Source organism: Spea bombifrons, chromosome 2, assembly GCF_027358695.1.
Source record: "Spea bombifrons isolate aSpeBom1 chromosome 2, aSpeBom1.2.pri, whole genome shotgun sequence".
NCBI classification, from domain to species: domain Eukaryota; kingdom Metazoa; phylum Chordata; class Amphibia; order Anura; family Pelobatidae; genus Spea; species Spea bombifrons.
Window position 1 is genome coordinate 101,822,250 of NC_071088.1, and position 27,163 is coordinate 101,849,412.

The window sequence follows — 27,163 nt, forward strand, 5'->3', positions numbered from 1 at the left end:
GTGGTCTGTTAAAGACCTCCGATACCGCTCCCTTGTGAGCCTGCTCCTCCACCGCCCCGCCCCCCGCTAGGTACGCTACTGCACGTCCCGCCCCCCCCCTTTTTGGGGGGGGGGTGACACGCGCAGGATTTCCTGCGATTCATCCTCGGCTCCTGCACGGCCGCCGAGGATGAAAGAATCTGTGCTGGAGGAACGGGTCCTCCAGCACAGATTCTTTCATCCTCGGCGGCAGTGCAGGAGCCGAGGATGAATCGCAGGAAATCCTGCGCGTGTCACCCCAAATGGCTACGCGTGTCAGCACTGACACGCGTGTCATAGGTTCGCCATCACTGGTTTGGGGGAACAAATCTGGAGTTTTTGTTAGCATGTAAGTGACAATAGTTAGTTTGTGTGTTGGGAACATGTAGCACAATTTTACCACGTTCTTTGTCATTATATGAAGCACATGATTACCGTAATATTTTGATTTCTATAGTACATACTTTAATCTCTGTATATATGACAATGACACTTTTGCAGTGACCTTTTTGATTTATTATTTATTAAATGACTGTGTAACTCATGTTAATTAAGTTATAGCGGATGAGTAAATGTGTTGCTGTAAAATGCTTGAGAATCTGACAAAGTATCAAGTTTTCAGATATTTATATTAGGAAACATACCGGGGGGATACTGAATTTGCAAACTGGTGCTGATGGGTAGACACGTGACGTTTTGAGACAAGATTAGAACATCTTGACTGAGTGCTTTACAATTAGTGTGTTCATCATCTTGAAATTCTATTAACTATATATGTCTGTCTTGCCGGGTTTGTTTCCTGAGATGTCTCTGCTCTCACAATAGTTGTAGTAGTGTCTGTGTGTTTCTCATTTTGTGCTTGACAATATGAGCCTATGGCCTAAATTACAGCCGCATGCAAAGTATAGTACACCATGATGTCTATGTAACTAATTCAGCACGAGACATTTGGAGACATACCACTTCATGCCAGGTTATGAGATTTTATATAATGCAGAGTACAAGGAGCTTTTTGGCAATGGACTAATACCTGGACAACCAACAGCCTTAACGACCAATGATGTGCCAAATACCTCATGGGAAAACATATGGTTAAGAACCAATTATGTCTCTGGCACTTAATGGGGATCAAGCATCACTTTCTTTCGTCAAATGGTGTTCCTGCATTGCTTTGGCATTGAGGCATTCAGCAACGCCAAAAAAAAGTTGCAGGGGTTCTATGCCCTCAGCAGTCACATTTGCCATATTCATTATGGCGGCTGGCTGCTTAAAAAGAGCTTGGGAAGTGATCAGCGCCTCCTAAGCTAAATCATTATTGCTGAGATACCTTGATATAAAGGCTTTAAGCAACACACACACACAAATCAGAGGCCCCCTGTAATTACTACCGAGTGCCATAGTGAAAAGTATCCTGCCTCTCGAAAGATGGTGGTCCCCAGTAAACGCTCCTATAGGATCTATCCAGACCCGCCCTTAGAACAGGTACTTCAGCCAACCAAAAGGGTGAATGGAGCCTAGCTCAGGGCTTGACAAATTTGTTGTGAATCTGGGCGCCAGCTAAAAAAGTTAGGAGCCGGGATTTTTTTTTAAACTAACAGTTGGTCAGGAGTGATCTGATCATCATCAGCCCACTTACTAGGACTTCCAGGTCAGTGCTGTTTTTTTTTTTTTGTTTGTTTTTAACTCTTTCAATGCTGATGTTCCATTGGAGCACAGCGTTGACTGATATTTAGTCCCCACAAGCTTTTGGGGACAAATGTTAACCCCTGCAATGCCACAAATGTGTCATACACATTTGTGGCATTGGAGGGGTTAACGCTGCACTGTCGCTCTCATGGAGCGATCGGGCAGCAGGGGGGTGTTGGGGCTGGTCTCCACACTCATGTGGAGACCGAAGAACCCTCTCCCCTGTCCCTGAAGCTGCCTCTGGCAGCTGGGAAGCAATTGCTGGTCTATAGACCAGCCATTGCAGGGGGAGTCTCTGATGACTGCTGTAGGCTTACATGCCTACAGGAGTCATCAAAGGGCTTTTGGGGTCTCGTTTTTGCTGTTGCTGGTCTGCCTGGGCTTCCAGCAGACCACCAGCAGCAGAGCCCCTTACAAAACGGGAATTAACCCCTAAATGCCACGATCGCGGCATTGAAGGGGTTAACGCTGCACTGTCGCTCTCATGGAGCGATCAGGCAGCAGGGGGACCCAATCAACACACAACCCCCTTCCCTGAAGCTGCCTGTGGCAACTGAAAACACGATTGCTGGTTATCCTGCAACCGCGTTTTCAGCCTACAGGATCACTCCGTGGGAGTGATCTCAGGCTTGGGGGCGGGCTCGAAGTGGCTGTGCTGTCTGCCCAGACTCCTGGGCAGACAGCAGCAGCAGCGCCCCCACGTGGTGACGCGGGGGCAATTTTTTGCAGATGTAAGAGGCTGACAAACGCCTAGGCGCCAGGACAAAATTCTCTGTCGAGCCCTGGCCTAGCTTACTAATCACTATGTGATGTCACTATGGCATCATAAGGAGAACTATCCAGCTGCAAGAAAATGAAAAAAATAAATTATATTTTTATGAGCAAGCCCTTAAATTGGCACTATATGTTACCAAAAATTCGAACATAGGAGGTGTTACAATGCCAACGTTTGAAATACCCTGGGCAGGGCCGGCCCAAGACATTGTGCCACCTGGGGCGAAGTTTGAAATGCCCTCCATTTTGTATGAACTCTTTGCATGCATTTTTTTTTATTATTATTTCCCCTCTCGATTTGTGGTAGAAAAGGGCATACTTAAGTACGCCATTTTGTCACAAAGGGAGCTTGCAGGTGCTTTGGTGCAGATGGGGAGCTGGAGAGGAAAATGAGACCAAAGTCTAATTCCCATAAAAGGCATAAGAGCCAGAAAAACAATATCTCATCAACTTTAAGGTAGAATTTAAACAATGTGCTGTTTAGGGCTGCAACTAACGATTATTTTAATAATCGATTAATCGGCCGATTATTTTTTCGATTAATCGATTAATCGGATAAAAAAAAACAATATGCAAATTTTTCGTTTATTTAAAAGAATTTAATGAACTGGATGTTAAAAAACAACTTAAAATTTACATTAACATTCTTATTTTGTTATGATGTAATAAAAAACAATATTTTCAAAGTACAAGAACCCACACAATATTTATGCACTTTGCACCCAGCACTTTGCACCCAGCACTTTGCACCCAGCCCTTGCACTTTGCACCCAGCACTTTGCACCCAGCCCTGGCACTTTGCACCCAGCACTCAGCACTTTGCACCCAACACTGTGCCCCAGCCCTGGCACTTTGCACCCAGCACTTTGCACCCAGCACTGGCACTTTGCACCCAGCACTTTGCCCCAGCCCTGGCACTTTGCACCCAGCACTTTGCACCCAGCACTTTGCACCCAGCCCTGGCACTTTGCACCCAGCACTTTGCAGTCAGCACTTTGCCCCAGCCCTGGCACTTTGCACCCGGCACTTTGCACCCAGCCCTGGCACTTTGCACCCAGCACTTTGCACTGTGCCCCTGCACCCAGTCTCCAACTCTGCCCTGCACCCAGCCCTGCCCCCACATTCTGCCCTGCACCCACACCCTGCCCTGCCCCCCCACCCCCACTCTGCCCTGCCCCCCCACCCCCACTCTGCCCTGCACCCAGTCTCCCACTCTGCCCTGCACCCAGTCTCCCACTCTGCCCTAACCCCCCCACCCCCACTCTGCCCTAACCCCCCCACCCCCACTCTGCCCTGCACCCACACTCACACCCTGCATCCCCACCCCCACTCTGCCCTGCACCCAGTCTCCTGCCCTGCATCCCCACCCCCACTCTGCCCTGCACCCAGTCTCCTACCCTGGCCTGCCCCCCCACCCCCACTCTGCCCTGCACCCCCACTCTCCCCTGCACCCACACTCACACCCTGCCCTGAATCCCCACCCCCACCCCGCCGTGGACCCCCACCCCGCCGTGGACCCCCACCCCCGCGAATCGCTCTGTGCGAATGGAGCCACTCGCACAGAGCGAATCGCTCTGTGCGAATGGAGCCACTCGCACAGAGCGAATCGCTCTGTGCGAGTGGCTCCATTCGCACAGAGCGATTCGCTCTGTGCGAGTGGCTCCATTCGCACAGAGCGATTCGCTCTGTGCGAGTGGCTCCATTCGCACAGAGCGATTCGCTCTGTGCGAGTGGCTCCATTCGCACAGAGCGATTCGCTCTGTGCGAATGGAGCCACTCGCACAGAGCGATTCGCTCTGTTCGAATGGAGCCACTCGCACAGAGCGATTCGCTCTGTGCGAATGGAGCCACTCGCACAGAGCGATTCGCTCTGTGCGAATGGAGCCACTCGCACAGAGCGATTCGCACATAGACATAAAGAATACTTACCTCCGCTACGGACTCGTTCCACTTCAAACTTTTAAAACTTTATTGAACTCGATTGAAGCGCGTCACATCCGTCACGTAGCTAGAAGGCGGAGACTGCAGAGCGTGGAGCAGAAGCGGGGAACGCTGGCGGAGGTAAGTAAAAGGAGCCTAGTGCTCCAACGACGAATCGATCACTCGATTAATCGATAACGGAAATCGTTATCGATGATTTCCGTTATCGATTATTATCGATTTTATCGATTCGTTGTTTCAGCTCTAGTGCTGTTGAATGAATGGCTTTACAATCTCATAAGCAAAGCTGGACTTGGGTCTAAAGATAATAAAAACTGTCAGACAAATGTCTTGATAAATAGCTATGTCATTGCATCACGAGCTCCAGGGGTTCTTGTCAAGTTGACTTGAGGTTTCCTTTAATGAAGCGGCATAAGATTCTCAGCGCATTGTGGGAGTTCGGTGGTTGGGCCGGTATAATATCCACAGCGGTGTACCTGAAGGGATGAGTCCGTCACAAGGTCATACCCTGGCATTAGCCCATCCTACCTTCTCTAGCATACAGGTCCTTATTCAGGGTAGCTTAGTAAAGGGGACGCAAGATCATGCCTCGGCCAGCGCAGATGTCTGTAGCCTCCTATCTCATGGCAGTATTTGTCACTAAGCACTGGCACATCACAATCCATTCCCGCTCTTATGATACACCACGATCCACACAACACAGTGGTAGCATTTGGTAGTAATTGTGGATGTGTAGATGTCGGACTGCACTGCTAGTCTTTGCTGTATAGGAATTGTACCTAAAAATGTATTGGGTAAAACCTAGGGAAGCGATCCATGGCCCTTGTCTGAAAGGTCGTACTGATTCCAAAAGGAAATCTATTTTTTTTTTCTTTTTAATGTGAGTTGTTATCCTTGTGCCAATATGAGGTTTGTGGAATACAATGTGTTTTGGGAAAATGCAAGCAAAATCCTAGAGGAAATTGCCACTGGCATTTTTTTGTTTTGTTACAACCTTTGCCTAAGTCTTTCTTTTTTGTTTTTCTTGTTTTAGGAATAAGAAAATTCTAAGTAAGAAAAAACTTAAAAGGAAGCAAAAGACCAAATCAAAAGGAAAAATGAGAAGCAAGGTAAGCCTCCCCTTTTCCCCCAAATTGCAAATATCTATTCCACGTTTAATTTGCAGGAATCTGGAAGCTAAAGATGTGTGTGTGTGTGTGTGTGTGTGTGTGTGTATATATATATATATATATATATATATATATATATATATATATATATATATATATATATATATATATATATATATATATATATATATATATATATATATATATATTTATATATTCTCTCTTATACTACTGTTCAAATGTTTGGAAATTTTCTTAACATGAAATGGATCACAATGTAGACATTTATGTTGCAAATGACTATTGTAGCTAGAAGTGGCTGATGGGATATCTTCATAGGTATAGAGGCCCTTCTATCACTCCCATCGCTCCTGTGTTCCAAGGCACATTGTGTTAGCTAATTGATAATCGTTCCCAACAAATGTCATTATCGATTAGTTGAATCGATTTTATCGATTATAAGATGAAGGTTTTTTCTGAGCAAATGTTCTAAAAAAATATAGCCCTCGTTTTATAATCTGACCTCAAATAGAGGTTGGATAATAACGCTAAGATCCAGGTACCCCGCAGCGCTGCAGGAGACCCAGATCCTCCTCTCCAACAGCCGATGCAGGGTGTCTGTGCGATGCGCGCAGACATCCTCCGTTACTGTCCTCCACTTCCGCCGGGGCTTCTATGATGGAGCACCAGCATGATGTGACCTTCTGGTGCTCCACCGTAGAAGCCCCGGCGGAAGTATCGCTGGAGGTGGTCTGCACGCATTGCGCAACATTTGCCGGCTGCCAGAGAGGACGATCTGCTGCAGGGGACCCGGATCATTCTCTCTGGCAGCTGGTGGGCGTCTATGCATTGTGCGCAGACATCCTCCTCTACTGCCGGCACTTCCACTGGGGCTTCTATGATGGAGCACTGGTGTCATATCACCTTTATAGAAGCTCCAGCGAAAATGCCGGCCAGAAGCAGAGGTTGTCTGTGCATCATCATGCAGATGCTCACCGTCTGGAGTACAGGGGATAAGTTTGGGGGAGCATATCAAGGGCGGGCACAGTCCTATATAGGCAGTTATAAGGCATATTGGGGGGGGTGGCATATCAGGGGGATTATAAGGCATTTCTGGGGGCAGAGTGGCATATAGGGGGTTAAGGCATATCAGGGGGGCCTGAGTGGCATATCAGAGGGCAGTATGGCATATAGGGGGTTATAATGCATATCAGTGGGGCACAGTGGCATATAGGGGCTTAGAAGGCATATCTGGGGGGGCAGAGTGGCAAATCTGGGGGTATAAGGCATATCTGGGAGGCAGTGTGGCAAGAAAAAAAAAAAAACCAAATGCATATATTTTTTTCTATTTTTGTTTTCTTGTTTTTTTTTTTTTCAAGTTACAAATGTTTATAATATGAGGGAGTTTCATAAAATTGATCCATTGATCAGTTCCTGGACCCACAGTAAATGTTCAGAGGACCGATTGGAAGTAAGCAAGGCAGCTGGCAAGGCTGTCTCCGTCAGGGCCTGCTCATTCCCAAAATACTGAGTCTGAGTGCCGAGATATGTCATTTCATGGCACTCAGATGCAGGGAGTGAGTGAGGACCGCAGCGGAACAGGAGAAGAGAGCTGCCACCGGCACATTCTATAATGGTGTGAGAAGGTTGAGGGTTTTATTTTTGTTCATAAGTAAATTAGCACATGTTAAAACATGCTACAGTTTCTAATGCATTCTACACTCCTCCTATTTCCCATGGGCAAAGAACAATAGATCTAAGTAAAATATAATTTATTCAGGGTTGGGCAAATACATGTAGAATGTTGAGTCTACTTCCAATGGAGAAACATCTATGAGAGAGATCACACATTCAAGAGGCAAAATAAAATGTCATTATGCCAATACTGGCATGTTTAAAAACAATCATACATGGATTAAAAAGTTGATTACATAAGAACTGTAAAAAATCATGTTACTGTGCTACATCTACAAACTAAAGGCCTGATATGAAGCATCCTTATATCTGTTGATATTGCCTATTGTCCTTGACTAGCATTTAGTTTGGCACTGGTTAGTAGGACTTATGTCTCTGGCTTGGGGGGGGGACTACAAACCAGTTGCATGTATAAAAGCCTTTAATAAACCTAACAAGCAGTACGCACTCTCTCATAACTACATCATATGAATAACATGCATGTAAAGTGACATATTTTACATTATTGATGTTCATGGGATGGAAACATTATAGGCAAGTGTAATGTATGTTTATCTTGCCTATAGGCAATGTTATGGTGCCCAACCCAACAACCACATGTTGAGACTTGTGCACGTGTTCAATGCAGTGGATCTTCTGATATGTTTTCTCTCATTTAAGTGATTCTGTGGCGGTTTATGTTGTGCTCATCACACAACGGTCAGTTTTGTTGAGAAGGCTTTTTTAGAAGGTGTTTCACAGATCACGTTACACAGCATGTACCAGTCTTGTTCACATTAATACTGATCCGTTGTAATTGTTTCTGCGGAGCCAATATCTCAACGTAGGCATGTTCTTTAGGTCTGAAATCTGAGTATCTCTAGCTAGACTTCTTGAGTTGCTGTGTACTGTGTAAAAAGGATACAACAAACTCTATTCCTTACAAATGTTTTCGCTTGGCATCGTCATCTTTATTGTGTGTAGTTGCCAACGGCTTCCTCAGCCTCAAGAGTCGCCTACATCGAAAACAGTTATAACTTTTTGCTTTCTTACTTTAGTTGAGTAAGTGATTGAGAGGAACCATTTGAATATCTTACTCAGACAATACTTTTTACATCTACTGAGCTCTATATAATACCACAGTGAGTCCTCCTTCCACCGGTATCTGTAGAAGTTAATTCATCAAGGGAATTTAAATACCTGTGAAAGAAGCAAGATTGTTTATGAACATAAGTCCAAGGGCCACATGTATTTCGAAGTAACTACAACAAATGTACAGAGTAGTCTGTCCATAAACCTGCAGACGGAGAGTGTGGGTAATCTGACAGCTTTTTTTCTGTGAATTCCTTTGTGCTTCTTGTTAGCGAGTCAGCGGATCTAGTCACACAGGGTTCTGTACTGGCCTTGCTGGTCCCTTGATATGCAATAATCTCTGCTTGCTTGTAGTTCCCAAGTGAAATTGTAACCTTGTCTCACGCATTTATTTCTGCGGTTCCCATCATTGCTACTTTCTTTTCTTATGAACTGCAGTCTTCCAGTCCCAGGGCACCTCGCCAATTTCAAGGGACTTCAGCATCCTATCTCACATGGGCAAAGAACACTAGGGCTGCAATTTCATAATCGATTAGTTGGCCGATGATTTTTTCGATTAATCGGATAAAAAAAAAATTAAATTTTTTATTTATTTAAAATAACCGGATGTTAAAAACAAACGGCAGAATAATAAAAACTTTGATAAAAATGCATTTCTTTTTATTTCCCAACCTGCCCCCCCCCAGATATGCACATCTGAGCCTAGCCTCCCACAAATGCCACACTGCCTCCCACAAATGCCTTATACCCCATATGTCACTCTGTCCTCCCCAGATATGCCAAAGTGCCCTCACAGATTCACAATACTTTTATAAATAAATACAGCATTAATCTTCACTACCCCAGGATTTAGATTCCCCTTAGTTTGCCCCCCCTTTACCTCTAACTGCACCTTAAGTAAACCTTATTAAATTAACCCTGAAGACCCCATTAACCATAACTGCCCCTAAATTAACCACCACCCATAAGTTTCAGCAACCCAAATATTTTATACTCTGATGAATTGCTGAGCCATGTGGACGCTATAGGAAATGGGCGGGGCCAATCTTCAGTGTGACTGCAGTGAGGGACTGGTAGAAAGAAGGGGCGCAGCCAACCATCAGAGTGACTGCAGGGAGGGACTAGGAGAAGGAAAGGGGCGGGGCTATCGTCAGAGTGATTGCAGGGAGGGACTGTAAGTAGTAACTGCTGTGAGTCACGCTGAATGAAACTGATTATAAAACAAGGGGTATTTTTCAGAGCATTTGCTCTGGAAAAAAACCCACATTTTATAATCAATAAAAATCAATTCAACTAATCGATAATGAAAACCGTTGCCAACAAATTTCATTATCTATTTTATCGATTCGTTGTTGGAGCCCTAAAGAACACTAATAGGAACATAGGAATATACATAGTGGTCTGCATGCATTGCAATACAGATATACTGTATTTGCTCGATTATAAGACGAACCCCCAAAATTGAAATATTAATTTAGGGAAAAAAAGAAAAAGTCTCTATATAAGACGACCCTATAGGTAAAAAAGTTTTACCAGTAAATGTTAATTCACGTAAAACATGTATTTTAATAAAAGCTATGATTGAGAAAAATATTTTTTTTATTGCCTTTGATTTTCAAACCTGCCCCCCCCAGTTATGACACTGTGCCCCATGATATGCCTTTTAACCCTCTATATGCCACTGTGCCTTATTGATATGCCTTTTGACCCCCCTATGTGACACTCTGCCTCCAGAAATGCCTTATACCCCTATATGCCACTTTGGCATTTAGGGGGTTAAAAGGCATATTATGGGGCAGAGTGACATATAGGCAGGTTTAAGGCATTTCAGGAGGCAGAGTGGCATTAAGGGAGTTAAAAGGCATTTCATAGAGCACTCTGCCTACCCCCAGCCTAGAACACTCTGCCCCCCCGAGTTTACCGGTGCTTCTGTTGTCTACGCGATTCGTGTGGGCAACTTCTGCTGCAGCTGGAAGGAGGTGCGGGGAGCTCTGATCTCTGACCGGTGCAGGGAACTCTGATCTCTGACATCCAGGGAAGATCTGCACGATGGACGCAGACAACCCCCGCTGCTAACCGCGAATCGCGTAGACGTCTACCCGCTGCCCTGGCTACACACCGGGGATTCAGAAGCTTTGGGAGGGGGGATGTTAAATGGGGGGCATAGGACAGGAGGATCTTAGTTTCATAGTCAGACCTATTTGAGGTCTGATTATAAGACAAGGGGTATTTTTCAGAGCATCGTCTTATAATTGAGCAAATACGGTAAGTGCCAAGGTGCTCTCTTTGTAAAGTCTTGCAAATCGATCTGTATATTTTGCTGGCAAAACAACCAGACTCTTGATACAAAATAGGTTTGCTTATCGCCTAATTCCGCTTTGATACGTTGTATCCAAAGCATCTCGCACAGTACATTAAGGAAGCGGCTGGCAAAGAGTGCCAGTGCTTCTACACTGACTCGCAGCATCCATACAGCGTGGGATGAGTACGAAGAATAACTTCAGCAATAACTTTGTGTTGGTGTCCTTGGTGCTTTCGTCACTTTACACTAGAATTGCCTTTTTTCCCCATGTCTTACGTGGCTCTGCCACTGAATTTGTTTCCCCATTGCCAGAAAGATACAGATTTGCAGTCGGTGCACCATGTTCTAATCCACTTGTGTTATGCTTGAAATAGGCCTCTTATACCGAGCAAAGCAATTCTCTGGATGTCAGCAGACTTCTCCCAGCTCCCCCCTACCTTGTTATTTTGCATTATTTGTTTTAAACATTAATAATCTGTCTGCTTAAACCCATAGGCTGACAACCTGGAAAATGTTCTTTTCGTACCTGACCTCAAACTCCACAGCAACCCTTCAGCGTTCAATGTTTATTGCAGTGTGCGTCACTGTGTTCTGGAGTGGCAGAGGAAGGAGACCTCCCTCCTTTTGTCCTCTAAGAGCTCCGTGCAGAGTGGGGAGTCTGACAGCGATGAGGAAGAGGAGTCCAAAGACCCACCAGTCAAGCTTCCAAAGGCAAGTGTCGCTGCTAGTCCAGGCAAATGCTATTCATTTAATAATATAGTATTTTTGTTTATCTGCGTCCCTTCATAAATGCAACCTGGCGAAAGATTATGCCTAATGGCTACTTGTGAACCTCTGCAAGTCTTCTGTCATAAATTACTCAGTTTATTTGCATTTCTACAGTGGTTTTGTTGTCACCAGAAACTTCATATCCTCTTAACCACATATGCAGTTTATTGTTTTTCTGGAGGGGTCTCATTTGTCCTTCTCCCAGATAGTGTGATCAATGCTGTGCTGAACATATGCAGTGTGAATTTACAGTCCCTCTACATCTGTGAATCTGTGAACTCAGACCCTGTTGATTTGGGTAAACATTAAAATGTAGGAACTTGTAGATTTCTTGAGTTGAGCTTCTGCTAATCAGACGCACAGTGATCATACATACTGCATGGTATGTGTTGGCTTCTTGTGTGTAGCCTGACAAAACCCTATTTTTAGTATTCTTCTGCTAAAACACCCAAGACTTAAAGACCCAGGAGAAAGTTTTTACACTTTATAAGCGTAACAGACTGTACATGTTGGAGCTATCTGTATCATTTTGTATAATCCAGTCTACCTAGCCCTAGCTACATAACATTACATGCCCTGACTTCCATACCAATGCTCATCATACCAGACTACTGTAAGCCACCCATCAAACTCAAGATGTTAAAAAATCTGATGATTTAAAGATGCCATTTTGTTGCTCGTCCTATGACCACAGGGGTAAATATTCATTGTACCTGCTCATTAAGTCTGTAACTAATCCTTATAAAAGACATAATGTGACAATAATAATGTGAAATAATAAAACAATAGTGAAAACAAGAAAGCTGATACATAGTTGTGTATATGTGACATCTGAACTTGTCTTGTGGGTTTGTGTGCAAATTAAAATCTGTGCATGCTTTCCTTTCAATCAATTCAATACTATCCGTTTTAATTATTTTAATGGTTGTCTCCCCAGAATTACAATGCAGTTATTCAGTAATTACGCCAAAAAAAAAAAACCTACCCGACACCTGTCCGCAAAGGAGACCTTTTAAAACGGGGACGCTTAAATTTAACAATGTTTCTTTTGTAGCTCTGGCTACAGGCAGTGTAATATAAATGAAAAAAGGAAGACCTAAAGTCACGTGAACGTGTTTAAAGTGAAAAGTAAATATGTGTTTCCCAAATAAAAATGCAGCTATCCACATAAAATACACTCTTCCTTAAAGTGTAAATAATCCAAATGAACACAAAAGTTATGGGGCGCAAAAATATATATGGGAAAAAAACTTGAAGTGAATATAGTGTCTTTAATAGATATAAATATACATAGTTATAAAAGTATCTGTAGTATAAATAAAATAAAACTTGATCTGACCAGCAGAAGAACTTACATTAAGTCCAAGCACCCAAAGTGCATTAGTGCATAAATGTAAAACGAGACCACTGGTTCCAGAATAGATAGAGTTCGAATGAGTCCTTCCAAACGCGTTTCGCCAGTTGGCTTCTTCAGTAGAAGTTTTCAATTCAATAAGTGAATAAGTGAAGTTTTATTTTATTTATACTACAGATACTTTTATAACTATGTATATTTATATCTATTAAAGACACTATATTCACTTCAAGTTTTTTTCCCATATATATTTTTGCGCCCCATAACTTTTGTGTTCATACAGGCAGTGTAAAACATAAAACTGTAGGACCGATAGAGAAGTGATACAGATGTAAAATACTTTGATTTATAGCCAACTGTATGTTAAGGTCCAGTACGTAAAATCAGTTATAGTGACTCTTTCTTTCCCTCCTCCAAAAGTCAAATTGTCTAAATTTTGTCTTTTTTTTTTTTTCTTTTGTCATATTAACGGATCGCCCCTTTTATTCTACAGATAATTGAAATAGGTTTATGTGAAGTTTTTGAATTGATCAAGGAGACTCGTTTCTCGCATCCGTCACTGTGTTTGAGGAGCTTACAGGCTCTGCTGAATGTGCTGCAGGGTCAGCAGCCTGAAGGTCTGCAGTGTGAACCTCCTGAAGTATTAGGTAAGATCTGATACCCAAACCACTGGCAAACTAGAGCTCTCCAAATGCTGAAGTGTTCTGTGTCCCCTCCTGCTCTGTGGAATGCTGGGAGAACTTCTGTTCCAAAGGCTCCTTCTCGCATTGCGTAGCCTGTGTAACATAATATTGGTTTTCCACCTATTCGGTAGAGAGACGGAAGCCTGTGTAAGATTTTGCTTTGGAGGAGGTGCACTGGTGGGTCGGTGGCTCATCTTCCTTTGATGTCATGGGACAATGATGTACCACTGGCATCATAGGGTTACTTGTACCCTGTTTTGCCGTGACTAAGATACTTGTATTATATTGTTAATTTAAGATTGGTTGGAGGCAAATGTGGTATAAGGCGGGCATTGTGGGCCAATATAATTGTGTATGATTTTGCTGTATATTTCTTTTTTCACTTTATTGCCCACCTATATGGTCAGTCTGGACACCGTGACACAAGCACACATTTGGTATGAGTCACCTCGAAAGAGAAAAAGCTGAAGTTCTGCTTGGTCTTAGACCGGGGTTCTCCTTGTTAAATGACCAGAGAAACCCTTGAGCCATGTGTTTTATCAGCACTAAGATTCCATAACGCACCTTTTTTGTTTGTGGAAAACCGCTGCTTTGTCGTTCCATCTCTCCAGCCAAAAACGATTGTTGTTTACTCTATCTGTGCCAGAAATGTTTTGGAGACAAGTAGAGTCAAGTTTAAACTTGCTCATTTAGTCAATAAAAAGGTATTGAGTGCAAGCAATTGAGGACTCTCGGGTCTTGTCCTCATCCATATGAAGCTTGCACTCTTAATATCGGCCAATAAAGGTATCATATTGACTCTATTTGTTTCCTGTGTTTCTATGACACGGTACAAACTCTCACCTTTTTCTGAAATGTTTTGTTCCTGTAACTTCTGAAATAATTAACAAGTATGATGGCAAGTCTTTTTCCTCAGTAGAAGTTAACATGTTTTGGTGTTTGCAAGCACCAACTTTTGTAAATCACAAAAAAAAACAAGTTATAATGGAATCCCACGTAATGTGTTTGCAAGCATCTGTTTATCGTCATTCCTGTCAAGTTTTGTGTGAAAATAGCTGTTATTTTACTTGAAATTACAGTGTTTTATTTTGTGCTGTGCAAGAGTGATTTTGAGATTTCTCATCGTTACGACGTTAAAAGAACAGCTTTATTATAAGGATCTGGTCACTTGAATGTAGAAAAACCTTTTAAAGATGCGAGTTATCAGAGTGCACTGGCTCAGTTGCCTCTGCTCCCAAATTAAAACCTAGTGCTCGGCACCCATCTTTGTTTTATCATTCCTTTTAGAAGCCAGATGGTAACACAGCTTTTTTAATTGAAACCAAAGCACTCTCTCTTTATAGAGATAATAACTGTCTTGTTAGAATATGCACTTTTTAAGTTTACAACTAGCATAAATCTTTGCTTAAGCTGTGTGGTCCCTTGACAATGTTTGTGATGTCCCCTTGTAAATCCATGGGGGGGGGATCGGCAGACTCCCCCCAATATGTATTTACAACTTTCCTCACCCCAGCTAAATGGTGAGAAGAAAGCACTTGTATTGATTGCAATGGGAGCCCTTTCCTACGGCTGATTGAAGCAGGCAGTTAAAGGCAAGGAGGCATTGGGCCATGGATGAAGAGTGCAGTTGCAGGGCTACAGCCCAGAGTGGATATTAAGGTATTCACAAAGTACTTTAATATGCGTCCTCTAGTGTCGGTGTCAGGGTCATTATACTGTACTTTAAGGTAATCCAGAGCCATCCTGTTAGCATAGCGTAAATGTGTTCAGGAAAAGCATGTACATGACGTGTAATGCCATCAAATGTTTTAGAGCAAATGTATTCCTGCAACCGTGAATAAAATTGTGAGACTTGTCGCGAGCTCTGTGCTGTTTGGGTGTCTGATATTCTACCGTTGTGTTTGGATCTCGTTCCACAGAATCTCTGCTCCAGCTCATTCTGGAAATAACAGTTCGTAGTGCAGGAGTGAATGACAGTACCGGGCAGTCGCTGACTGCCATCTCTTGTGCCTGTCTCTTCAGTCTCGTCGTAGCATGGGGAGAAACAGGAAGGACCTTACAAGCTATCTCTGCCATTCTTACCAACAATGGCAGCCATGCTTGCCAAACTATCCAGGTATGATTTATTACCGGGTTGTTGCTGATCCAGTGGTGTTACAGGGCTGTATATGTGTAGTATATTCTATTTCTTTCAAATCAACAAAAGAAATATACGATTTGTACACGGTTGCTCTGTTTAGATGATGGCACTCTTACATTTCTCATCAGTTTAATGTTGCTTAAGATTGACCTCCGGTTTCATTTTTTTGCCTCAGGTGCCAACTATTTTAAACTCGCTACAACGTAGTGTCCAGGCGGTTTTGGTAGGAAAAATACAGATCCAGGACTGGTTTACAAATGGGATTAAAAAAGCTGCCTTGATGCAAAAGTGGTCTCTGAAGGACATTCCTATCGACGAAGACGACCAGTGCCTCCTTCAGAGCGATGGCTTCTTCCTCTATCTTTTATGCAAAGACGGCCTTTACAAAATTGGCTCTGGATACAGTGGGACAGTGAGGGTAATATAGCTGATCTTTTACAGCTTGTGCCAGATTCTTGGTCTCTACGTTATGCAACTAATTTTGGTGAAAATTATGGTAAACTTGATGGTTAACTGTGTACAGATGATTTATTATTCTGTTTTTAACTCTTTCCTCCTAAATGCACAATCATGCAATTCCTATAGTAGAGAGAAAGTTGATGCATGTCCTCATATGTCTTTCTTCTTCCTCCTGAGCCAATTGCAGTATTGATTTTAAGAGTACTAAATCTCATAAGGCCTGTGATTGCTTTTTATTGAATCTGTTTCAAGTTGTCTGGTGCTGATATATGTTCCTGGATATTAATGGCATTTAGAAATATTATGTTTATAATATCTGCAAGTGTGCATATACCGGCTTATTTTATGGTGTCTGGAAGTTTTATCTTGTGAATAAACTGTCTTGCAGGGGCACATATATAATTCCACGTCCCGCATTAAAAGCAGGAGAGAGAAGAAGTCTTGGTTGGGTTATGCTCAGGTATGGAGATAAGCTATTCATTGTAGTGTGCGCAGGAAACCTCATCAGCCCACCCCTTTTCTTCTTTCTTTTTCTTTTTTCCCCCTTCCCTTTTCTTTTTAAGCATTCTGTATCTTTTGTGAAACAGGGTTACTTGCTCTACAGAGATGTGTGCAATCACCATATGACAGCCATAAGAATAAACCCAGAGACATTGGAGCAGGATGGAACAGTGACAGTTCCAGGTAATGTGAAAAGACGCCTAATTTAAAAATGTTTTATATTTTTTTTTCTACTGACATGCACCTTTTGCCTGTATTGACTGGCCGCTGCTGATCATTGTGAATGATGCTACCTGATCAGAAATCTTCTCCTTCAATATCATGAAATGTCAAGCTTTCTACACATGTAGAAAATCTAAGTTGTATTGACCATTCGATCTGTTGTGCTTACCAGGTATTCTATGCACAGTCAGTTCTCCTTAGTGTGTAATTAAAGGAACAGTCCACAAAATTGTATGTTCATTTTGAATGCATGTTGGAGTCTATTTTGTATGTGTTCAGTTGAAGAGACTGGTGTTTTGGATAAGCCCTCTCCTGGCTGCCTCCACTGAATCCAGGAAGCATTAGTACGTTAATTTCGTCCTCGTGCTTCGTGGTGCACCCATTGAAGCGACAGCCGGACATATCAGTGTTCAGATAGCATACTTGTGATTGCTGCCATTCTCATTGATTTCAGTGGGTGTTCATGTGCAAGAAGTGTACTGAGGAATGCTCCCTGCCTTCAGCTCAGACAGCTGGGGGAAGAGTTAAATGAGACACTCTTCAGTGTCTTTTTGGAACTTCAGAAACTAAAGAATGCCCACCTCAATTTGCATACAGTAAAATACACTAAAAAGGCAGTATTACATTATTTGATTCAAGATGACCAAATCAGCGCTCCAGTCTCAAACAAAAGTATTCTGCCACTTATGCGTGTTTGTTCAGTGCTGATGTCCAGTCAGCCGGGAGCCTTTGTAAAAATTAGAGCATAGTAGGTACAGGCTTGGTGGGTTTTGGTGGAGGGATGCCCCCAGTCTCGGCACATCACTTATGCAGTCGCCATCCTTTTTGCCAAGAGCATTGATATGTCATATCTTGGCTCTTTGCTACTGAAGCATGTGTGGCAACCTTATGGAGGCAGTGCTGGTTAAGTGGTCCCCAACCGACCCACTCAGCAGCAGCACATGGAGGAACCACATCACCCAATGCGGTATTCTGCCCCCTCAGGCCGGCACATTAAACTGTTCAGTAACTTGAGTGTACCACTCTGCAAGTGTGAACAGAGAAACTTCTCACATTGACTTTTCTATTATGCTTATTAATTTAGATTGTAATGCTGATGGCCAGAATATCCTGTTTACGGATGGAGAATTTATCAACCAGATTGCTGCTTCTAAAGACGTAAGCCCTTAACATGTTTATCCTGTGAAATGGTTGACATGGTTTGTCTCCCAGACATCTCATAAATATATACGGTTACTCCTCCTTTTTTTTTTTATTTTTTTTATTTTTTTTTTTTAACCTCGATCTCAATGAAGCCAATATTTGAAAAGTTTTCTGGTTTGATTTTCCGAATGCTACTGTAGCCCGAGGGCTGTTAATATGCTTACGAATTTGCGTGTGCAGCTCTTTAGTGCCAGTACAATCCACGTACTCTGAACTTTCTTTTTCTTCCTTCATTTGTATACTGCAGGATGGATTTGTGGTTCGAATATTTGCAACCAGCACGGAGCCAGTGCTGCAGCAGGAATTACAACTGAAGCTCGCGAGGAAATGCCTGCACGCCTGTGGCATCTCGCTGTTTGATCTGGAGAAAGACTTGCACATAATAAGTAAGAACATTTTTTATTTTTTAATTTTATATCAACCTGCCGTTGTTAAACCATTGCTTTTCCTAACTGTTAGTCCGTAGCCCCCCATCTATCTGGCCTTTTAGGATAGTTGGGCCTTAGCGACAAGAGTTGTAGGTAAACTGGATAAACTTTATTTTGTTATCTAAAATTACATTTTTTGTTTTTTCATACGACTGCCTCTTCAAGTACCATTGCCTTTGTGTTACCATATCTAGGGTATAAATGATGAAGATGGTCTAGTCCAGTTTCTAGTGTTAAAGCGTTACTTCCTTTGAGAATGTGCAGAGCCTTGACAAATACATAGAATTCTAATTTAATTGTAAAATGGAAATTTCAGTCTGTTTCTGGGTGTATTAATTTTTGTTTGTCCTAACAGGCACAGGCTTTGATGAGGAGCTGGCTGTTCTCGGAGCAGGAAGAGAGTTTGCACTAATGAAAACTGCTAGTGGAAAGGTATTGAGCTGTTAATCTTAAAGTTGTATGTGTTTTTTGCAGATGATTGAATTCTCATGTTTACTTTTTTTTTAAATCATTGTATCTCTGTAGGTTTATTACACTGGTAAGTATCAGAGCCTTGGGATCAAGCAAGGTGGACCTTCATCAGGGAAGTGGGTTGAGTTGCCCATAACCAAATCTCCAAAGATTGTCCAGTTCTCTGTTGGTCATGATGGCTCCCACGCCTTGCTCGCTGCGGATGATGGGAGTGTGTTCTTTACCGGAACAGCAAGTAAAGGAGAAGATGGGGAGTCAAGTAAGTGTCACAGTCGGACAGGGTACTATGAAAAAAAATCGTATAGCGTGTCTGTTAAACGTGTAGATTTTGGCACGTTCATGTTATACAAGTACAGATAGAATTATTTTTATGTGTATTCCCTCTGTTCATAGGGGCTACCATTTACAGAACATTTAACCCCAAACCTGAGTAATTTTATATGTGGCTTGCTAACACTCGTTTTACACTCAGCAGCAAAGAGCCGACGGCAGTCAAAACCCTACAAGCCAAAAAAAATGCTGAAAATGGAAGGCAAATTTGTTCTGAGCACTGCATGCAATAATGGGAGCAGTTCAGTCGTCACCAAGGACGGTGAACTTTACATGTTTGGGAAAGATGCCATTTATTCCGACAGCTCGAGTAAGTGATGGGAATAAAAAGTGATGGTTTTGCTGGCAGAGGCTGTAATTTTATTTGTATTGTAACTGGCACTCTTGTCAATTTTACAAAGCCTGCTTTTCACAGAGGCATTCGTAAGCCATTTGTTTTGTCCTGGGGAATAGTTGAGTTGTCTTTGGATTGTGGGTTGAAGAGCCCCACCGTGAGGCAGTTCAGTGGGTGAAAGAAAAAAATGTAAATCTATCACCAACCATCACAAACTTGCTATACGTTGGCATACCAAGTGTCCAACTTTTTTTCTTTTATTTTTATGAATAAAGAGTAATGTTTTCGATCCTCTACTAGGTTTTTCTTTGGTTTTCCCTAAGGCTGTCTCTGCCCTCCTTTTGTTTATATTGGTTCTGACAGGATTATGATAAAGAACTTCTTAAACCCTTGCATACACTAACACGTACACCCAAGCCTGTTTTGCAGGCTTTTATGCCAGTGGTTTTGGCTGGGGCATTTAGCGATGAGTTGATTGCTTTAACTTGTCCGCGTTAGGAACTCGTGTGGTTGAGCATGTCGGGGGGGTTTCTTTAGTACAGCATGGTAGTGGTTTGAAAATGAATGGAACGGGCACAGTGTGTATCATTGATTCCCGAAAAATGGATATAGGTGTCCTGGTCGCTGAAATTGAATACAGCTTTGAGTTTGAACACGTACACATGACATAGTCCGCTGCCAATATAATGTATTATGTGACATCTAGATTTAAATAAATAAATAAATGTGTTAATATTGTCGAAAAAACTGTGGAGAATAATTACCACTATTTGCTTAATATATGTATTGTGTGTGTCTGTATTAATGTTAGCTCCTTCTACTGGGCAAACACTACATTCTCACTGTGCCACTGTGGTAGACGATCAAATGAGTTGATCTTAATTATGTCGGCAAGCTTATTTTAGATTTTAATTTTATTGCAAGTGTACACAGATTGCCACATATACAGACAAATCATCCATAGCGTCTAGAAATAGTCTTATAAAGGAATGGCAGACTCCTTTTATCTTACAAGATGGTGTGCTCTTCTAGGAAGAGATGGACTTTACTGGTATGTTTTATAAATGGTGCTTTCCAACCTACATTAATCGTGTTAATGCAGACACTATCCTAGAGCATTATTAAGATGAATATGCACTTTTGATTGTCGTCATTGAATGCAGTTGTTGACATGTCATTTACTTTGGCACTCAAATGTCAGAGAAATCAATTGACCTGTTAAAATGAGTCAACCTATGTGATCTGTATGTATCGTCTCATTTTGCAACTGTGTACGGTGTGAGGTATACAAGAATAAAATGTAAATCAGTTTGATATACATCCCAAATACTCTGACCTCTGGTTAGCTTATGTTGGGTTTCTTTTGGTAGCAATTCTATAATCTCAGAGTGTAGCGTTTAATGCCGTGCAAGCAAACTGATGTTACATGTATGATTACAAAGCAAATCTTTTTGCAGATTTGATAACAGACTTGAAGGGACATTTTGTGACCCAGGTGGCTATGGGGAAAGCGCATACATGCGTCTTGACAAAAAAAGGTGAAGTATGGACCTTTGGTGTCAACAACAAGGGACAGTGTGGAAGGGACACTGGTGCAATGAGCCAAGGAGGTAAAGGTAAGCAGCGTCCCCCTCCCGGTTTAATAAGTCTGCCCTAATTCAATGATGAATACAGGTTACTATTGGGAAATAATGGTGTTTGCTTTGCTAGTGATATTTCAGGATATTGGACTCTGAGCCACGCACGTGCATTTCTTGGTATTAAAGCAGCTCTGTCCCTTTTCAATATTCTACATTTGTCTTATCATTGAGCCTAATACATTTGTTTACTAATTATATACATGTTAGAGGTTCTCCTTAATGCTAGGCCAGTGAAGGGTTATCGTCTTTTATGCATATACCAGGATGTCCCTGGTTCCTTTATAAAGAACATGGCTAGCAATGCCAACCTTAGAACGAGACAATAAAAGGAAGAGTTAGGCACAATTTGAGATGAGTCCCTCATTCTTCAATGGCGTGTCTATAAAAATACAAAAAATGAAAGAATGTGCTTCAATTGCACTACTCGTAGCTTATATAAATGAGCCCGACCTCACTTTGGGCTGCCTTTTAACAAAGCTCTTTGCAACGCTGTCAGAATAGTGTCTCAAAAGGCACATCGGTTCATTTGAATGTTCTAGAAACCCCATTGTAGAGGAAGAGTCTACTTATGGCAGATCATATTATATATTCTGCTGCCATGCTAGGTTTTGGAGTTGAAAATATGGCCACAGCAATGGATGAAGACCTGGAGGAAGACATTGATGAAAAAGATGAGAAATCGATGATGTGTCCGCCTCGGATGCATAAGTGGAAGTTGGAGCAGTGCATGGTGTGTACTGTGTGCGGAGAGTGCACAGGTTACGGGGCGAGCTGTGTGAGCAGTGGACGACCGGAACGTGTACCGGGAGGGTAGGTACTCGGGCATTTGCTTGCGCTACAACATCTCATAATAACGTGTCTTTCACTATCCTGATTTGATAGCGACATAATTACAGATCTGTTGCTCTTTGTTTCCTAAGCTAATAAAATGAGGAGGACTGTTGTAGCTGGTTTCATGGGTAAATATTTATTGTAGAATCTGTGGCTGTGGTTCTGGAGAGTCTGGCTGTGGCGTGTGTGGATGTTGCAAGGCCTGTGCCCGTGAGCTGGATGGCCAAGAGGCAAGACAGAGAGGAATTCTGGATGCCGTTAAAGAAATGATACCCCTGGATCTGCTCCTAGGTAAAGGTGTGCATTTATCCTTTTTATTTTACCATCTTTTTGTTTGTTGTGAATTCTTGCTGTGGTTACTTAGCCTTAACAGGTCAATTTGCATTTGAAAGTACTTTTCTACAAATACCTTGCTCCATAAAGAATACCCTAAGCCTGATGTGTGCTGTACCCAAACAAAGCGGTCACATGGTTTTCAGCAGGGCCTTATCCTCCCATCTTTATCACCGTTATGGGTGGGCACGCACACACACTCTCTCTCTACCGCTGTAATTAACATTTTGGGTTACCCATCTGTCTTTGAGCTATGTCAGCTTTGAAGGCAAGTACATTGTAGAGAGTTACAAGGCAACTGATGGCATGTGACTATTTGGAAGGTCTGTCCAAAGAGCAAATCACATTATTCAGATCAGTTTAATCCAATGAGACTCTAGGCGTAGGGTATGAAAGAGCGGTTAATGCAGAGGCATAACATCAATATGTAAAAGGAGCTTTTCAGCTGTTACAGGAATTAATTAGACCCTGAGATGTGTGATAAGGCTGACATCTTAGGAGATGAGAGAGAATTGGTATTCTGCTTTGAAATATGAATTGAGATCAGCTTCACTTTGTCCCTCTGATTAACTGCAACATAAAAGGGATTTGTGAAAGGTTGAACTTGATGTAGCAAAATTTAATTTACTAGGTTACATCACATGTGACTGCTCGTTATAACTTAAATATAAGTATAATTCTATTTATTTTAAAGTGGCCTAAAATATTCCCCTTAGCAGGGTTGTTCTACTATTGATCCAACAGCATCTATAAACGTATCTCCAAACACCTTTTCTCCCGACACTCGGAAGCGTCTCCTTTGGTAACTCTTATGTTTAACACCTCTTAACCATAAACCAGAGCCATCTAATGTGTTTCCCGCTCGAGTACCTGTCCCAAAGAAATGCGGTTTGTTTTATTTATGCACTTATTTCCAAATGAGTGAGATTCTAGTATGTTAAATCATTGAAGTTATTGTAGCAGCAACCAAATACATGTATGTTGGCAGACCTTCCGTGTTCCACTACTATACGTGTGATTGGCCGTTGCGACCCCTTTTGATTTAGGTTGGAGCTCCATTAGGATTCTCCTTGAAGTCAGAATAGTCCAGGGTTTTTTTTTTGTGTTTTTTTTAAACCAATTTGATTATAACATTAAACCATTTCATTTCCGAGGGCTTTTATTTTAAATCTATTTTATTTTTTTTGCTGCAACATTCTATCGTGCTTGATGATATTCATGTTTCAGCTGTTCCTGTGCCAGGGGTTAACATTGACGAACACCTTCAAATACGGCAGGAGGAGAAGCGGCAGCGCGTGAACAGGAGGCACAGGCTGGATGAAGGCAGAGGTAAACCTCAAGCTTCATTTATCTTCCAAAGCCAGAGAGATACATAATATATGTCATATCATGATTGTGTACACATGGATGCTTGCGCAGTCTTTTGGCCCATATCCTTTCTTGTTGCCAGTAACCTATAAATAAGCACAGACACATCGGCAGCTTTTGGATATAACACACAAAGATCACAGCAGAATCAAATGCAGATCCAGCCACGTCCACCTTTAAACTTTCATATACTCGTTAATATTATTTTTATACCCTTTTTTTATTTTTATATATTATGTTTTGTTTTTTAGGAATAAAAAAACCAAATGGAAATTTAGGTATGACGACTCCCTGAAAACTGGTAAAACATGGCCTTTTACTAATTACCCTGTGGGTGAATGTATTCTGCTTCTCACGTTTACTGCATCAAATGTTCTCCTTTTTTATCACAAGGTGTTTGGGGTATTAGTAGGTAAAGGCCATGTGTAAGTCAATTTACAATGTCTAATTTATATATGCTAGCTGTTTAGATTTTAAATGGTTGTGTTCGTAGCACGTGGAAACGTCATCACAGTCACCGCTGTTCGCTAACATCAGAAGACAGCTTGGTTGCTATGTGAGCTTTTTTCCTATGGATCACCTATGGATTCATGTTTCACATTTCCTATTGCATTTTAGATTGCATAGCAGTATTACAATTCTATTTTTTTCTAAGCACGGAGCAAGATGATATAATATATATATATATATATATATATATATATATATATATATATATAATATCATAATTTTGATTCTGCTTTTTTTTTTTTTTTTTTTTTTTTTACCGGAATATTGTATCGTATGTATCTTATCCTGGTGTAAACAAACGGTGTTCTATTCAATGTCAGCTCAAATGTCTAACTATATGCCTCGTGTTGTTTTAGGGAGTACTGTCCTGGGATTGTATACATTTTTAAATATCTGCTTTAACATTGAAAATGTGTCAATTGCATCTGTCATTTATAAGAAGAGGTTAGCCGCTGTTATCTTAAGCAATATACACTAAAGGGATCAGTTTTTTTCCTCCCTTATAGGCAGGTTGTTGTGAACATCATGCCCCAAATTTAACATAGACATAGGGGTAGCAATTAGACATGGTACAGAAAACCTGTGAGAAATTGGGTATGACCATTGCTAACATCCCATTACACTCAGTCTCTGTTGATTTATGACTTTTTTTTTAATCTCCTAGTACTAAATGAGCACGTTGTATACATTCGTAATCTAGTAATAGTGTATATTTGTGTAGGAGAAGTTCCAAGGTTGCTAGAGGTTACTCTACAAACACGACTGGGAATACCTCTTGTATACTCCGGGAAATCCTATACCTACTCATTGCTTTATCTACCGGTTTCTGTAGGCACTTGCAGGCAGTCTCATGATGTAAGAATCCATTTCCATAGTAACTCAATTCCCATTATATAATAAACCTAAATATACTGACTGTTAAGATCAAGGAGAATTATTCATTCATTTACTATATGATAAGCCACATCAGACCAGATCCCTGTGTACTATCTCTCAAGGTGGAAACACTGCCAGTAGTTGGACATACAAATAGGCATTGGTTGTGTCTTTGTTAGAAGAGACATGTCTTTGGGGATTATTTAATAATTCCTTGTCCAGGTGTAAAAAAACTAAAACATAATACATTATAGTTTTCGGTGATGTTTTGACGTTTCTTTTTGTCCTAAATGGCCTCTCCTTAAGATATCACAAGCCATTTCATGTCGCCTTTAAATCAATACATATTTGCTGTTGGCCTGTGGCAGGCTTTTAAGTAAAGCGTTATTTTAAAGGCAAGAGTAGTTAATATACAAACTTGTGAAAAGCGTGCCGGTGTAGAATTTATGGCAGGATAGAAATCTAATCTCAATACCCAGCCCATCCACAGCATACATTTTGTCTGCTTAATCCTCCTTTGTTCTGGTCATCCTATAGCCTGCCGCTTTAAGGCACCACATTAAAATAGTGTGCAATATATATATATATATATATATATATATATATATATATATATATATATATATATATATATATATATATATATATATTATAAATGTATATGTTTCTAAAGGAAGGACTGAATTCATTTTACATAGGATGTTGTAATTATTATGAATATTGGGTATCTACAGACAATTGTTCTTCAGATGCATTGACGGCAAAGTGTATATGTAGTGAAGAGGTACGCTATGAAGTGTGTACGGGATTTTGGGGAGCATGCGTAGCTGTCTTACTGCAGAACCAAATGCCGCGGATGCTTTAGAATACATTGCTGTCATTGTGCAACATTGCGCTGTCATGCATTTTTTTTTTTCTTGTTCTGTTTCATTCTTTTATTTTACATTTAAAGATCCTGTTTTAATTTCGAGAGCTTTCCCATGCATGTGCAAAATGTGTCTCCCCAGGCCCCTATGTTTTTCCTGGTCCTAATTTTATGAACCACCGAGAGCAGGCTCTAGCCAGACTAAGATCACTTCCAGCACAGCTAAAGCATAAACGGGACAAGAAAAAAGGTATTTAGCCTTCGTTTCTAACCAGGCAGGACACCCAGCCTCCTAGCCTCCTAGCGATTTTCTGAGTAAACTCTCCTCTTTTCTGCTATGAAGATTTTCTTTATATATAATTTCCCACTCCTCTTCACTTTTCAGATTGCTTGTAAAGCTGTTCGTTTTTAAATGGAAGTTTTCATGTAACTTCATTTTTTTTTATCTCTCTGTGGATTAAATCAATCACAATTGAGTCACACAGATTCACCAAGATGCCTGCAATGAATTAAATGTTTATTTTGTCTATTTTAGAACAATAGACGGTGTCAAAATAAAAAAGGCCAAGTATATTCTACAATTATTTATCCAACAAATATTATTTAACATTTTTTACATTTGTTTAAATTTTCTTCATTACAAATTATTTTTTTCAGTTTTCTAAACATAAATACTGTTGTTACTAAATCTACAAATCTGTAGTGTGTCGCTGGTTTTAATTGGGGGGGGGGTAGTCAAATAGCCATTTCATTAAACAGAAGTTTTGGAGTCATGGAGTTGGACATACAGGGAAATACAGGGAAATGTCTTTTTTTATGTACTCTGATACTTTAAGATCTAAATATATTTGTAATTATTTTTGGCCCGTTAGTATCACTTTTTGTGACACTAGGGACCTAACAATAACATGAAAAATATAGTTTATTGGATATCTTGACCTAATGAGCTTAGCTGCCAACGGAGCTACCCGGGCTCTTCTAATCACACAGGTAGCCAGCATAGTGACACTGAGACGCATTCTGCATTGAAGGAGGAACTTTTGATTTCTAGGTCCTCTGTTTGAGACTTCATAACTGTGTGTGTAAAGAATCCATTTAAACAACATTGCATAAACCGAGGTGTTCCATGGCTCATTTATTGCAAGTGTTTAGTAGACCTAGCAATGCTAATGACGTGTGCGAGAACTGCTGCTTTTAAATGGCATTTTACTTGGATCAGCAAAGTGAGCACAGCCATTGAGCAATGACAAA

The 27,163-nt window shown here is 41.3% G+C and overlaps 1 protein-coding gene across 1 annotated transcript in view; it reads left to right on the plus strand.

The window, feature by feature from the left end:
* The window catches only part of MYCBP2 (MYC binding protein 2), a 90,923-nt gene that overhangs the window by 12,435 nt on the left and 51,325 nt on the right, over nt 1-27,163 (plus strand). The window contains exons 2-19 of the mRNA XM_053455388.1: nt 5,453-5,528; nt 11,092-11,307; nt 13,212-13,365; nt 15,321-15,517; nt 15,717-15,959; nt 16,389-16,460; nt 16,588-16,684; nt 17,808-17,881; nt 18,174-18,312; nt 18,710-18,786; nt 18,880-19,084; nt 19,298-19,465; nt 20,947-21,105; nt 21,735-21,939; nt 22,106-22,257; nt 23,521-23,622; nt 23,913-23,939; nt 26,055-26,162. Of these exons, the coding sequence (XP_053311363.1) occupies nt 5,453-5,528; nt 11,092-11,307; nt 13,212-13,365; nt 15,321-15,517; nt 15,717-15,959; nt 16,389-16,460; nt 16,588-16,684; nt 17,808-17,881; nt 18,174-18,312; nt 18,710-18,786; nt 18,880-19,084; nt 19,298-19,465; nt 20,947-21,105; nt 21,735-21,939; nt 22,106-22,257; nt 23,521-23,622; nt 23,913-23,939; nt 26,055-26,162 (2,471 nt within the window). The remainder of the gene's footprint in view (nt 1-5,452; nt 5,529-11,091; nt 11,308-13,211; nt 13,366-15,320; nt 15,518-15,716; nt 15,960-16,388; nt 16,461-16,587; nt 16,685-17,807; nt 17,882-18,173; nt 18,313-18,709; nt 18,787-18,879; nt 19,085-19,297; nt 19,466-20,946; nt 21,106-21,734; nt 21,940-22,105; nt 22,258-23,520; nt 23,623-23,912; nt 23,940-26,054; nt 26,163-27,163) is intronic.